Source organism: Salvelinus alpinus, chromosome 6 (genome assembly GCF_045679555.1).
Source record: "Salvelinus alpinus chromosome 6, SLU_Salpinus.1, whole genome shotgun sequence".
NCBI lineage: Eukaryota > Metazoa > Chordata > Actinopteri > Salmoniformes > Salmonidae > Salvelinus > Salvelinus alpinus.
In genome coordinates, this window is record NC_092091.1 from 15648677 (window position 1) to 15663686 (window position 15010).

Here is a 15010-nt window from a genome sequence, read left to right on the forward strand (position 1 = left end):
GAGACGGTAGCCCATAAGAAAGATAAATGATAACTGCTTACAATTTAATTAACAGTAAAGCGTTTCCCCAGTGCACCCACTATTTTCTTCTCGTCGTCGTATAAACTATTGCACAGATTGCGTTTCTGTGGCAGCGTAACAGGCTTCATGAGGGTTCAACTTTTGGTTTCTCTGTTTCTAGAGGCCATGATCTCATGGAAAGAGTTCCAGGCCTGTATGCCATGGGAAGTCGCCCTACTTGTTGGTGGGGGCTTTGCACTTGCTGAGGGCACCCAGGTACCATCTTGTCTAAAACTTTTACACTCCAGCCATATCATAATCAATGTGTCAAGGAAATTAGTCCATTCCATGCTTAGGCAATTTTATTTAACCCTTATTTACCAGGTAAGTTGACTGAGAACACATTCTCATTTACAACAACGACCTGGGGAATAGTTACAGGGGAGAGGAGAGGGGATGAATAAGCCAATTGTAAGCTTGGGTTGATTAGATGAACGTGATGGTATGAGGGCCAGAATGGGAATTTAGCCAGGACACCATGGTTAACACCCCTACTCTTACGATAAGTGCCATGGGATCTTTAGTGACCACAGAGAGTCAGGGCACCCGTTTAACGTCCCATCCGAAAGACAGCATCCCACACAGGGCAATGTCCCCAATCACTGCCCTGGAGCATTGGGATATTATGTGTATATATACTGTATATATTTTTTGGTTGACAGGAAGCCCAATTCTGATCTTTAAAAAAAAAACTAATTGGTCTTTTGATCAATCAGATCAGCTCTGACAAAGATCTGATGTGATTGGTTAAAAGACCAATTAGTATAAAAAAAACATCAGAATTGGGCTGCCTGTCTAAACGCAGCCATATAGACCATGCCCTTCTTATACAGCCAAAAGTTTGTAGCTATCGCACTGATATCTGATGCTACGGTCAAATTTTTTGTGTAATTTGTATGAATATAGAATGAATGTATATTAGGAAGGATATACACCCACATGTTCCTAAAAACATTCCTACAGTCTGTCTGTCTGTCCCAAATGTAGGTGTCTGGTCTGTCCTCCTGGGTGGCAAACCTGCTATCTCCTCTGGGGAGCCTCCCCATCATAGCAACAGTCACCATTGCCTGTGTCCTTGTCACCTCAGTCACAGAGCTGGCCAGCAATGCAGCCACCATCACCATCTTCCTCCCTATCCTTGCCCCTCTGGTGCGTTCATAGATCTTTTATAAATAATTTGTTTGCAATAATGATTTTGTTCCTCTTTATCCCACTGTAAATTGTCTGCTAAATGACTAAATGTAATGTAATATAATTTCTCAGTGGCTAAAAAAACGTTAATGGAATGGATACGGCAGTAGGAGGATCATTAGCTACAATATGAAGATGATACAAAATAACTACATCTGCTACTTTAATAGATATACAGAAATAGAGCGGTCATAAAAAAATAAAAACGTTCTCTTCTTTTGACGTGTATCTGAATGCCTCTTTCCCATTCTCCATGAATTGCAGGCCGAAGCTATCAGTGTGAACCCACTCTACATATTGATACCCACAACCCTCTGCACATCCTTCGCCTTCCTGCTTCCCTCATCCAACCCTTCCAATGCCATTGTGTTTGCCTACGGCCACCTCACCACCATGGACATGGTGAGTGCACATCGCCTCAAAGTAAATGCACTACACATAAGCCAGTTTCAAAAGACCCATGTTGAATGAATCCAGAAGGGCTAGTTCTGGTTTAGTTGACCCGGTATACAAAACAAACCCTCATTAGTACACAGGTCAAAGCCTGTTGATGTACCACTAGGTCTGGTTCCCAGGCTAATGAATGCTAACAATGGATTTATGCTTGTCTAATGCTGCTTGAGTATTGTCATTTCAGGTGAAGGCGGGGATTGGTGTGAACGTAATCAGTGTCCTTGCAGTATTATTGGCTGTGACAACATGGGGGATTCCACTGTTTGACCTGGATACCTACCCTGATTGGGCACCTACTCCATCCACGTCAAACATCACTGGATGGTGAAATCAGTCAGGAAAACACTAAATACGGGGCCAGAATGTTTATCTAATGCTGGGTTCATGCACTCTTCAGAAGTTGGACACTGTACTATCTGACTAGAAAAGTAAAAGGTACAACCATATTACCACAATGTTCCCCAATTGAATTTCCAACATGGAAGCTGATAAGTAATGTAGTTTTGAGTTCAGGAGCTTTCTAGGAGAAATCACTACATCTCCAATAACTGATGATAACAGCATCACTGTCAGGAAAATACTTAAATGGTTAATAGCAGAATGTATCTTTCAGTTTCACTTCTAACCCTCACCTCAAGCTTAGAACCCAGGAGGACGGGTGGGGCTATGTTAGGAACCATTCTAATAGGGAGTTAGGGCTAAAAGGTGAGAATTCGCCATGTGCCAAAGTGTTTCATTTATTGGACCTGTCACTGATCCTTTAACACAATGGCAGGGGAGACCATTTATAAAGAAATCAACTGTCAGGAAATACTTACAATAAATGTCATTAATCAATATGTATCATTGTTTTTGTACTGCAAATGGATTTTTGTATTATAAATACAGGACATTGTTGCTCCAAGGACAAATTTATTTCAGTTCATTTGTGCACAATGTCTTTTATTTTCAATGCTGAAGCGTGACAGAGATCGTGAGCCCCTGATTACCCCAACGACAGAGCAAGGCAGTGAAATACTATTTTTGACAACAATAACTAGGATTTCCAATACTCTGAATCGATGTTTGTTTAGTATTTTATTAGGATCCTCAATTAGCCGCTTACAAAACTCTTCCTGGGGTCCAAACAAGAAACAAAACAACAAATAAAATACATAGTTAGCATAACAAGACTTAAGAAATCCCGCTATAACCTCCGATGAACCATCAAACAGGCAAAGCGTCAATACAGGACTAAGATCGAATCGTACTACACTGGCTCTGAAGTTCAGATGTGGCAGGGCTTGCAAACCATTACAGACTACAAAAGGGAAGCACAGCCGAGAGCTGCCCAGTGACATGAGCCTACCAGACGAGCTAAACTACTTCTATGCTTGCTTCGAGGCAAATAACACTGAAACATGCATGAGAGCGCCAGCTGTTCTGAAAGACTGTGTGATCACACTCTCAGCAGCCGATGTAAGACCTTTAAACAGGTCAACATTCACAAGGCCAGACGGATTATCAGGACGTGTACTGAGAGCATGCGCTGACCAAATGGAAAGTGTCTTCACTGACATGTTCAACCTCTCCCTGTACGTGTCTATAATACCAAAATGTTTTAAGCAGACCACCATAGTGCCTGTGCACAAGAACACTAAGGTAACCTGCCTAACTGACCCATAGCACTCATGTCTGTAGCCATGAAGTGCTTTGAAAGGCTAGTCATGGCTCACAGCAACACCATCATCCCAGAAACCCTTGACCCACCTCAATTTGCATACCGCCCCAACAGATCCACAGATGATGCAAACTCTACTGCACTCCACACTGCCCTTTCACACCTGGACAAATGGAACACCTATGTGAGAATGCTATTCATAGTCTATAGATCAGCACGGATCAACACGGCCAGGCACGACTCCAACACCATAATTAAATTTGCAGATGACACAACAGTGGTAGGCCTGATCACCGACAAGACAGCCTATAGGGAGGAGGTCAGATGACTACAGGAAAAAGAGGACCGAGCATGCCCCCATTCTCATCAACGGGGCTGCAGTGGAGCAGGTTGAGAGCTTCAAGTTTCTTGGTGTCCACATCACCAACAAACTAACATGGTCCAAGCTCACCAAGACAGTCGTGAAGAGGGCACGACAAAACCTATTCCCCCTCAGGAGACTGAAAAGATTTGGCATGGATCCTCAGAAGGTTTTACAGCTGCACCATCGAGAGCATCCTGACTGGTTGCATCACTGCCTGGTATGGCAACTGCTCTGCCTCCGACTGCAAGGCACTACAGAGGGTAGTGCGTACGGCCCAGTACATCACCAGGGCCAAGCTTCCTGCCATGCAGGACCTTTATACCAGGCAGTGTCAGAGGAAGGCCAAAAAATTGTCAAACTCCAGCCACTCTAGTCAGACTTCTCTCTGCTACCGCTTGGCAAGTTGTACCGGAGTGCCAAGTCTAGGTCCAAGAGGCTTCTAAACAGCTTCTACCCCCAAGCCCTAAGACTCCTGAATATCTAGTCAAATGGCTACCCAGACTATTTGCATTGCCCCCCTCTTTACGCCACTGCTACTCTCTGTTGTCGTCTATGCATAGCCACTTTAATAACTCTACCAACATGTACAAAATTACAGATTTTTACCTTGTCAGCTCGGGGATTCGATCTTCCAACCTTTCGGTTACTGGCCCAATGCTCTAACCACTAGGCTACCTGCCGCACCATGACTTGTCCTCCACAATCACCTGACCTCAACCCAATTGAGATGGTTTGGGATGAGTTGGACCGCAGAGGTAAGGAAAAGCAGCCAACAAGTGCTCAGCGTATGTGGGAACTCCTTCAAGACTGTTGGAAAAGCATTCCTCATGAAGCTGGTTCAGAAAATGCCAAAGCTGTGTGCAAAGCTGTCATCAAGGCAAAGGTTGGCTACTTTGAAGAATCTCAAATATAAAATATATTTTGAATTGTTTAACACTTTTTTGGTTACATGGTTCCATATGTGTTATTTCAGAGTTGTGAAGTCTTCCCTATTATTCTACAATGTAGATAATAATAGAAATAAAGAAAAACCCTGGAATGAGTAGGTGTGTCCAAACTTTTGACCGGTACTGTATATAGTGTGACTATTTTTAAAGCCAACAATGTTTGTTTACCTGAAACAATAGATAGGCGTTGCATATAGGATAGGTTGGGGTGTGGGCTGCTATGTCTTTGAAATTAAACAGCTTGCAAAAAGCATATTTTGTAAGTTATGTTTGTGCATTTACTTTAGCTCCCTCATCGAAGGCCAGAATTAATTGGATTTAATAAACATAACATATTGGTTCATAATTTGACTGAGGTAACGCACAATTATTCTTCCAGCCCACATTATGGGAACATCATGGTCACAGGGGTAGAACCCCATCTAGTGGCTGCAGTGTCACAATGTAATTTGGTGCAGTACAACAAAGTCTGTTTCCATGAAGGGAAGATGTTATTTCACTCAAAACTTGTTATTTAATAATCAGATTCTGTGCAGGGCTCCTGCGCTATGGGTTATAAATATATTCAAATGTTTGAGAATTCTAATAGTAATACCTAATGATCCTCGTGTCCCAATACCACAAAATGTTTCATCAAAACATTAGAGCCATCTGATCATCTCTGACATTGCAGAGTACCCACCCACACAAATAAATAGGTGCACGCAGGCAGGCAGGCACACACACACACGCCATTTGGCTATAGAGGTAGCCTACTATTTAATTTGTGTTAGCACGTCCTTATTTGATGTAACCTAGCATTACATGTTTTTACAAATGTCAGCCTTAATGTGGTAGACTACTATCAGTACCAAAAGGTGATGAGACAAGCCTAATCAACATTAAGATAATGAAGTTAGCAAGGTCAGAGAACTGGCAGAGGGCAGAGAACTGGCAGTGTGGTGCCAGGACAACAACAAGGAGCGGATTGTGGACTACAGGAAAAGGCGGGCCGAACAGGCCCCCATTAACATCAACAGGGCTGTAGTGGAGTGGGTCGAGAGTTAAGTTCCTTGGTGTCCACATCACCAACAATCTATCATGGTCCAAACACACCAAAACAATCGTGAAGAGGGCACGACAAAACCTGTTCCCCCTCAGGAGAGACTAAAAAGATTTGGCATGGGTCCCCAGATCTTCTAAAAGTTCTACAGCTGCAACATCGAGAGCATACTGACCGGTTGCATCACCTCCTGGTATGGTAACTGCTCGGCATCTGACCATAAGGCGCTACAGAGGGTAGTGCAAACGGCCCAGTACGTCACTGGGGCCAAGCTTCCTGCCATCCAGGAACTATATAATAGGCGTGTCAGAGGAAAGCCCATAAAATTGTCAGAGACTCCAGTCACCCAAGTCATAGACTGTTTTCTCTGCTACCGCATGGCATGTGGTACCGGAGCGCCAAGTCTAGAACCAAAAGGCTCCTTAACAGCTTCTACCTCCAAGCCATAAGACTGCTGAACAATTAATCAAATGGTCACCGGACTACTACATTGTCTCCCCACCTCCATTTGTTTTGTATACTGCTGCTACTCGCTGTTTATTATCTATGCATAGTCACTTCACCCCTACCTACACGTACAAATGAACTCTAACCTGTACCCCCGCACACTGACTGTACCGGTACCCCCTGTGTATAGCCTCGTTATTGTGTTACGTATTATTATTTTTTCCTTTAGTTTATTTGGTAAATATTTTCTTAACTCTTCTTGAACTGCACTGTTGGTTAAGGGCTTGTACGGTAAGGTCTACACTTGTTGTATTCGGCGCATGTGACAAAGTTCGATTCACACAGCCCGCATGTCTTGACAGCACTAACGGTATCAGTGATGTTGGTATGGATGTTGACACGACGAGCGCTGTATTTCTTACTCAGCTCCTGTCTTCCAAGTGTACTAGATATTATTCCACAGTTTACACAAACATGCTGCAAAACTAGCCACAGGGAATCTCAGCTAGGGTTTGAGTGCTGCATATCTGAAGGGCCTCACTATCACAAGCACTCAGTGAGGTTGGACATGCAGCGCTCAACTTGTGACACTGATGTAACCGTGGCAACAGCAGGGCAGACTTCGTTAGGAGTGTATGAGTTATTTCTTATGCATGGCCAACTCTTTCCACTCCAGGCCCCATCACAGTATGAACTGTTTTAGCTGTATTGTCAGGCTACAACATGCAGAACTATGCAAATCCAAAACAATTGTTTAAAAGCTACAATATGTCACTTTTGGGGCGACCCAACCAAACTCACATAGAAATGTGAGTTAAACGTATTTTATTCCCGTTGAAAGCAAGTCTAAGAAGCAGTAGATCTGTTCTATTTCTATGCTTCCCGTTTGAAGTTTTGTTTTTGGGTCTTCTACTTTTGTACACCAGCTGAATATAAAATATTTTTGGTTATGGAAAATAGATTGTACAGCAGTTTAGATGGTACAATGGTTATCTACAAAATGACTGCTTGAGGTCACAAACTCAAATTAGGCAAACTATTAGAATTTTAGCAACCAGGAAATGGTAGAGAGCAATTTCTGCATAGTGCATCTTTAATTCACTCAATACTAGCCTATCCTTGATAATGGTTTTTGTAAGACAGCTTCAAAATAGAGTGTTGACATGGTATTAAAGTTCAGTAGCATAATGGCATCATTGTAACATTGTTGATAATTGTGCTGAAATTAAACTTGAGGATCAAGGGTAGCCTATTACTTGTTAAAGGAGATCCTTATTGCCCTACATTTCTCCAGAAATTAAGGATAAGATATTGTCTCGAAGAAACTGAATGTTGGTCATGGGGGAGGCAGAAAAAGTGGACTGATATAAATTGCTGGAGATTCAACTTGTTTCATGTTCTAATCAGCAGCTATTGGCTATGGTTGAAGCGGTCCCCTACTAATTAGAGTAGAACTAATTTGATAAAGTGGTGCTCATGAATTTACATAGGATTTTATACAAGACTCCTCAAAGACAATATCACTTAATTGTCTATCTTTCACAGCTCTCAGCTACACTGACCCATGTTTCATGAGCTGAAATAAAGGATCCCAGAAATGTACCATATGCAGAAAAAGCTTATTTCACTCAAATTGTGCACACATTTGTTACATTCCTGTTTGTGAGCATTTCTCCTTTGCCAAGATAATACATCCACCTAACAACAGGTGTGGCATATCAAGAAGCTGATTAAACAACATAAGCATTACACATGCATTACACAGTCCTGCTGACTGCAGGACTGTCCACCAGAGCTGTTGTTAGAGAATGTAATGTTCATTTATCTACCATAAGCCCCCTCCAACGTCCTTTTAGAGAATTTGACAGTATGTCCAACCGGCCTCACAATCGCAGACCACGTAAAACAAGCTTATACACTGAGTTTACAAAACATTAGAAACCCCTTCCTAATATTGAGTTCCACCCATTTTTTCCCTCAGAACAGCCTCAATTCACCGGGGCATGAACTCTACAAGGGTTCCACAGGGATGCTGGCCCATGTTCATGCCAATGCTTCCCACAGTAGTCTCAAGTTGGCTGGATGTCCTTTGGGTGGTGGACCATTCTTGATACACACAGGAAACTCAGCAGCGTTGCAGTTCTTGACACATTCAAACTACCATACCCAGTTCAAAGGCACAAATATTTTGTCTTGCCCATTCAACCTCTGAATGGCACACATACACAATCCATATCTCAATTGTCTCAAGGCTTAAAAACTAGAGGTCGACTGATTAATCAGCATGGCCTATTTCAAGTTTTCATAACAATTGGTAATCAGCATTTTTGGATGCCGATTATGGCCGATTACATTGCAATCCACAAGGAGACTGCGTGGCAGGCTGACCACCTGTTACGCGAGTGCAGCAAAGAGCCAAGGTATGTTGCTAGCTAGCATTAAACTTATCTTATAAAAAACAATCAATCAATCTTCACTAGTTAACTGCACATGGTTGATGATTTTACTAGTTTAACTAGCTTGTCCTGCGTTGCATATAATCAATGCGGTGCCTGTTAATTTATCATCGAATCACAGCCTACTTCAACTTCACCAAACGGGTGATGATTTATCAAAAGCGCATTTGCGAAAAAAAAGCACAATCGTTGCACCAATGTACCCAACCATAAACATCAATGCCTTTCTTAAAATCAATACACAGGTATATATTTTTAAACCTGCATATTTAGTTAAGAAATTCATGTTAGCAGGCAATATTAACTAGGGAAATTGTGTCACTTCTCTTGCGTTCAGTGCAAGCAGAGTCAGGGTATATGCAGCAGTTTGGGCCCCCTGGCTCATTGCGAACTGTGTTTAGACCATTTCTTAATAACTAAGACCGTAATTAATTTGCAAGAATTTTACATAATTATGACATAACATTAAATGTGGTGCAATGTGGCAGCAATATTTAGACTTAGGGTTTCCACCCATTCGATAAAATACGGAACGGTTCCGTATTTCACTGAAAGAATAAACTTTTTGTTTTCGAAATGATAGTTTCCAGATTTGACCATATTCATGACCTAAGGCTCGTATTTCTGTATGTTATTATGTTATAACTAAGTCTATGATTTGATAGAGCAGTCTGACTGAGCGGTGGTAGGCAGCAGCAGGCTAGTAAGCATTCATTCAAACAACACTTTCCTGCGTTTTGCCATAAGCTCTTCGCTGTGCTTCAAGCCTATCAACTCCCGAGATTAGGCTGGTGTAACCGATGTGAAATGGCTAGCTAGTTAGGGGGGTGCGCGCTAATAGCGTTTCAAACGTCACTCGCTCTGAGACTTGGAGTAGTTATTCCCCTTGCTCTGCATGGGTAACGCTGCTTCAAGGGTGGTTGTTGTGTTCCTGGTTCGAGCCCAGGTAGGAGCGAGGAGAGGGAAGGAAGCTATACTGTTACACTGGCAATACTAAAGTGCCTATAAGAACATCCAATAGTCAAAGGTTAATGAAATACAAAAGGTATAGAGAGAAATAGTCCTATAATTCCTATAATAACTACACCCTAAAACTTCTTACCTGGGAATATTGAAGACTCATGTTAAAAGGAACCACCAGCTTTCATATGTTCTCATGTTCTGAGCAAGGAACTTAAACGTTACCTTTCTTACATGGCACATACTGCACTTTTACTTTCTTCTCCAACACTGTATTTGCATTATTTAAACCAAATTGAACATGTTTCATTATTTATTTGAGGCTAAATTGATTTTATTTATGTATTATATTAAGTTAAAATAAAAGTATTCATTCAGTACTGTTGTAATTGTCATTATTACAAATATATATAAATAAATATTTAAAAAAATAAAATAACAATGTTTAAATCGGCCGATTAATCGGTATCGGTGTTGAAAACTTATAATCGGTCGACCTCTATTAAAAACCCTTCTTTAACTTGTCTCCTTCCCTTCATCTACACTGACTGAAGTGGATTTAATAGGTGACATCAATAAGGGATCACAGGATTCACCTGGTCAGTCTGTCATGAAAAGAGAAGGTGCTCCTCATGTATTGTACACTGTACATTTTGGGTTCTGACGAGGTATGACAGTTGAAGTAATCTCATGGAAGCAGTTATGTTCTTCAAGAATCAATATATCATTAAAGGAGTAGTTCACTATCTTACAACTTGATGTTACATGGTTGCTCACCATGATAGATCTACCAGCCAGGATAAACTAATCCATGGTTCAGTTATTTAAACAGCTACTACAAACTTCAGCTACTGTAACTAGCCACCCCATCACAATAGAAGTGATGGGGGCATATGAGCATATTTTTTTATTTATGGCCAAATCAGCTTTAACTAACATCAATCCAAATATGGAGTTGATTTTAATTGGTTTCAGGTGATTTGGACATCATTTTTTAAAACATGCTCAAATCACTTCCATTGATTGTTAGCTAGCTTGTGGTGGGTATGGTTAGCTGAATTTTGTAGTGGCCTTCAAAGAAAAGTGAACTATGATTACAGTCGTGGCCAAAAGTTGAGAATAACACAAATATTAATTTTCAAAGTCTGATGGCAATTTGCATATACTCCAGAATGTTATGAAGAGTGATCAGATGAATTGCAATTAATTGCAAAGTCCTTCTTTGCCATGCAAATGAACTGAATCCCTAAAAAACATTTCCACTGCATTTCAGTCCTGCCACAAAAGGACCAGCTGACATCATGTCAGTGATTCTCTCGTTAACACAGGTGTGACTGTTGACGAGGACAAGGCTGGAGATCACTCTGTCATGCTGATTGAGTTCGAATAACAGACTGGAAGCTTCAAAAGGAGGGTGGTGCTTGGAATCATTGTTCATCCTCTGTCAACCATGGTTACCTGCAAGGAAACACGTGCCGTCATCATTGCTTTGCACAAAAAGGGCTTCACAGGCAAGGATATTGCTGCCAGTAAGATTACATCTAAATCAACCATTTATCGGATCATCAAGAACTTCAAGGAGAGAGGTTCAATTGCTGTGAAGAAGGCTTCAGGGCGCCCAAGAAAGTCCAGCAAGCACCAGGACCGTCTCCTAAAGTTGATTCGGCTGCGGGATCGGGGCACCACCAGTACAGAGCTTGCTCAGGAATGGCAGCAGGCAGGTGTGAATGCATCTGCACGCACAGTGAGGCAAAGACTTTTGGAGGATGGCCTAGTGTCAAGAAGGGCAGCAAAAAAGCAACTTCTCTCCAGGAAAAACATTAGGGACAGACTGATATTCTGCAAAAGGTACAGGGATTGGACTGCTGAGGACTGGGGTAAAGTCATTTTCGCTGATGAATCCCCTTTCCGATTGTTTGGGGCATCCGGAAAAAAGCTTGTCCGGAGAAGACAAGGTGAGTCCTCTGTCATGCCAACAGTAAAGCATCCTGAGACCATTCATGTGTGGGGTTGCTTCTCAGCCAAGGGAGTGGGCTCACTCACAATTTTGCCTAAGAACACAGCCATGAATAAAGATTGGTACCAACACATCCTCCGAGAGCAACTTCAACCAACCATCCAGGAATAGCTTGGTGACGAACAATGCCTTTTCCGGCATGATGGAGCACCTTGCCATAAGGAAAAAGTGATAACTTAGTGGCTTGGGGCACAAAACATCGATATTTTGGGTCAATGGCCAGGAAACTCCCCAGACCTTAATCCCATTGAGAACTTGTGGTCAATCCTCAAGAGCCGGGTGGACAAACTAAAACCCACAAATTCTGACAAACTCCAAGCATTGTTTATGCAAGAATGGTCTGCCATCAGTCAGGATGTGGCCCAGAAGTTAATTGACAGCATTCCAGGGCGGATTGCAGAGGTCTTGAAAAAGAGGGTCAACACTGCAAATACTGACTCTTGCATCAACTTGATATAATTGTCAATAAAAGCCTTTGACACTTATGAAATGCTTGTAATTATACTTCAGTATTCCATTGTAACATCTGACAAAAATATCTAAAGACACTGAGGCAGCTGACTTTGTGAAAATTAATATTTGTGTCATTCTCAACATTTGGCCACGACTGTACATTCTCTTGGCCCATCACAGGAGGTTTGTGGCACCTTAATTGGGGATGATGGGCTCATGGTAATGGCTGGAGTGGAATATTATCAAATACATGTTTTCCATGTGTTTGATGCCATTCCATTTAGGCAGTTCCAGACATTATTATGAGCTGTTCTCCCCTCAGCAGCCGCCACTGGGACCCATAGACTACTTTCAAGGTGAGGAACCATCTAACAACGTTGTAAAATACTGCTTTAAGTTAACAAAATGGATGTAACAACTAAGGATTCTAGCTTTAAATTCAACCCGTAAAGTACATTACAATATAATTGTATTCAACATCCTGGCATGTTGAGGTCATGAGGAAAGTTTCCTGACTCAAAACACAAATTTCTGCCAGACATAAAATTCAATGCAATTCAACGTCGGGTTTCCAGTAAATATAGCAGTAAATAGTTCAACAGCCTACTTGTAGTACTATCTGATGTAATTCCATCAAGTGCTATTTGAAAATGTTATGGGATGCGCAACTGTTTAAAGTTTTGGTGGCGACCCTCTGAGTGTGGCTTTAAGAAAAAGGCACCTCCCACATGTTGCTTTTTGTCCACGCTACAGGTTGTCCACCTGTACTGCTCTGACTGTATCGGCAGCCACACTGCTCGCACGGTCTTTTCAAAGGAGCGGACTAAACGAAAACCTCCGAGTTGCCTCGACTTACGTTCCCCAAAACTCCGCCCTCGCATTTATGTCAAGAAACATTTAACTCGAGTCGTCGTCACAGCTCCAAAAACCACCGGGGAATATAGACAATTCAAGTGAAGCGGCGACCGCCACGTAGGCTCCAGTGTGGGGAAAAGGAGTTTACCTGTGTTGTTGTAAAACATGTTAGACCCGTCCTCCAGCGAAGACTCGGGAGGAGAAATTGACGAGGACACTGAAGTTCCAAAAGACTCCCCAAAAAAGCCTTCGACTTCCTCGGGGAAAGGTGGTAAACATAAACGACCACCTGCGGACCAACCACAAGCCGAAAGTCCTTCTGTCGGAGACGAGCAGAAAAATGAGAAAGAAAGACTTCAGAAAGAGGAAGCTGAGCGGAAAAGTAAACTACAGATTTATGTATTTGTGTTGCGATGTATAGCATACCCTTTCAATGCCAAACAACCCACGGATATGGCACGCAGGCAACAGAAGGTGAGTGATCGCAAATAAACGCACGGTCATAGCGAACACCTTTCAAAGTAGCCAAATTAATCACAAGCACCTGCTTTCTTTTCAAGTTTTGCGCCCCACTGCCAGCAAGGCGAGGTGAAATAGTTTCACCCAACTTGAAGCAAGTTTAAAGCGTCAATCGGTAGTTGAAACATGTAATCCCCGCCACTGTAATGTTAAAGCTGAGTGGGGGCTGTAGAAATGTAACCACTCTCAAATTCATAGACCGCTATGGATCCAAGGACTGACATGATATCAACATTATAGATTTAATATTGTTTTAAGGCTATACAATGTTTGTTTACATTCCTTTATTTGACAAACATTTGAGTAAAACAAGTTTATATTTTGTGTTCTGATGGGGTTTGACAGTTGAACTAAGCTCATGAGACATAAATGATTCTTGAAGTTTTTAATTTATAAATAAGTCCAAAAATGGGTGTAGCTACGCAGATTGCCCATTTAACCCATGTATGCAAATAACATATCAGAAGATCTTCAACTCATAGCTTTTTCCAAAATTATTGAATATACGTAAGCCTAAAAGTTATGAGGGAGTGTTGTACTTTTATCTTCAAATACCTTAATTTGTTGTGACAGGGCTGAGTGCAGGTGTAGTCTCCATCCTTGGCTCCCACATAAACTGAATGAATGATGGATGTTTAATATGGTAAATATTAGAGGCCTACATTGGCTATTGAACGTTTCTTGAGTTCTTAAAAACAGATTAAATCTATTTGCAGACAAATTTAGTATTTTAGATATGGTCATTGACTCCTAAACTTTGGTTTGACGCCATGCCCAAACTCTCAACAAAGCTCACAATCTATTTTTTTTATTTTTTTATTCACTCACCGGCTCTGAGATATTCTTCTTGGAGCCAGGCCAGCAACTGTTTATTTTCTACGCAACTAATTCTGATATGCACCTGCCATCACATTAGTGGAAATGCCCATTAGGACATGGATTTCACATCTTGGTCACATCCAGAGAGAGAGAGAGAGTGGTGTCTGCTTGACTTAGAAGAGAGAAAAAAATAGGGCTGATTTGCACTCTAATGAAGGCAAAAAAATACATATGTATATGTATAAACCCCCAGGATCGTAATTCATTGAGCGAAGTGGAACCGCTGGAGCACTTGTATTGATTTTGATGTTGTATTATGAAAACACCTCAAATCCCATGAGCCCAATGGAAAGAGGCAACTGGTGGAGACATTGTGGTATAGGGAAGGGCCAGCGCTGGGATTGAGTCCAAATTAGCACATGGAGGAATCCTCAGAGAGATTAGGGAAGTAGGTTCACTTGGTTTGCATAGTCTTACGCTGCTGCATTCCTGTACTACGTCCATCTTCCTTACAGTAAACACATTTCACCCTGGCTCACTGGATGGACAGAATTCCTTTAAGTCACTGACCATGACAAACAGATGTCTGACTGTGTGTGTGTGCTTCCACTTGCAGGGCCACGACACTACTTGTATCCAACTCGTTTTTTCCCTGCCATCCCAGCTGACCACAGCGAATTGGTGCTCTCTTTGCCGCAGTGGAGCGGCAGGTAGCTTAGTGGTTAGAGCATTGGACTAGTGACCGAAAGGTTGCAAGATCGAATCCC

At 41.9% G+C, this 15010-nt stretch overlaps 2 protein-coding genes and 1 long non-coding RNA gene across 8 annotated transcripts in view; 2 read left to right on the plus strand and 1 right to left on the minus strand.

The window, feature by feature from the left end:
* Window positions 1-2505, plus strand: part of slc13a1 (solute carrier family 13 member 1) — a 24195-nt gene extending 21690 nt beyond the window's left edge. Inside the window, exons 12-15 of the mRNA XM_071405542.1 lie at window positions 182-276; window positions 1048-1209; window positions 1516-1653; window positions 1889-2505. Coding sequence (XP_071261643.1) covers window positions 182-276; window positions 1048-1209; window positions 1516-1653; window positions 1889-2032 — 539 coding nt within the window. The 3' untranslated portion in view covers window positions 2033-2505. The remainder of the gene's footprint in view (window positions 1-181; window positions 277-1047; window positions 1210-1515; window positions 1654-1888) is intronic.
* The window catches only part of LOC139578216 (uncharacterized), a 19900-nt gene extending 6412 nt beyond the window's left edge, over window positions 1-13488 (minus strand). The window contains exons 1-2 of the long non-coding RNA XR_011675511.1: window positions 13332-13488; window positions 13054-13224 (exon numbers count right to left, since the gene is read on the minus strand). This is a non-coding gene — a long non-coding RNA (uncharacterized lncRNA). The remainder of the gene's footprint in view (window positions 1-13053; window positions 13225-13331) is intronic.
* Window positions 13071-15010, plus strand: part of cadps2 (Ca++-dependent secretion activator 2) — a 241951-nt gene continuing 240011 nt past the window's right edge. For all 6 annotated transcript variants that reach the window (XM_071405535.1, XM_071405536.1, XM_071405537.1 and 3 more), the window contains exon 1: window positions 13071-13379. In XM_071405535.1, coding sequence (XP_071261636.1) covers window positions 13071-13379 — 309 coding nt within the window. The remainder of the gene's footprint in view (window positions 13380-15010) is intronic.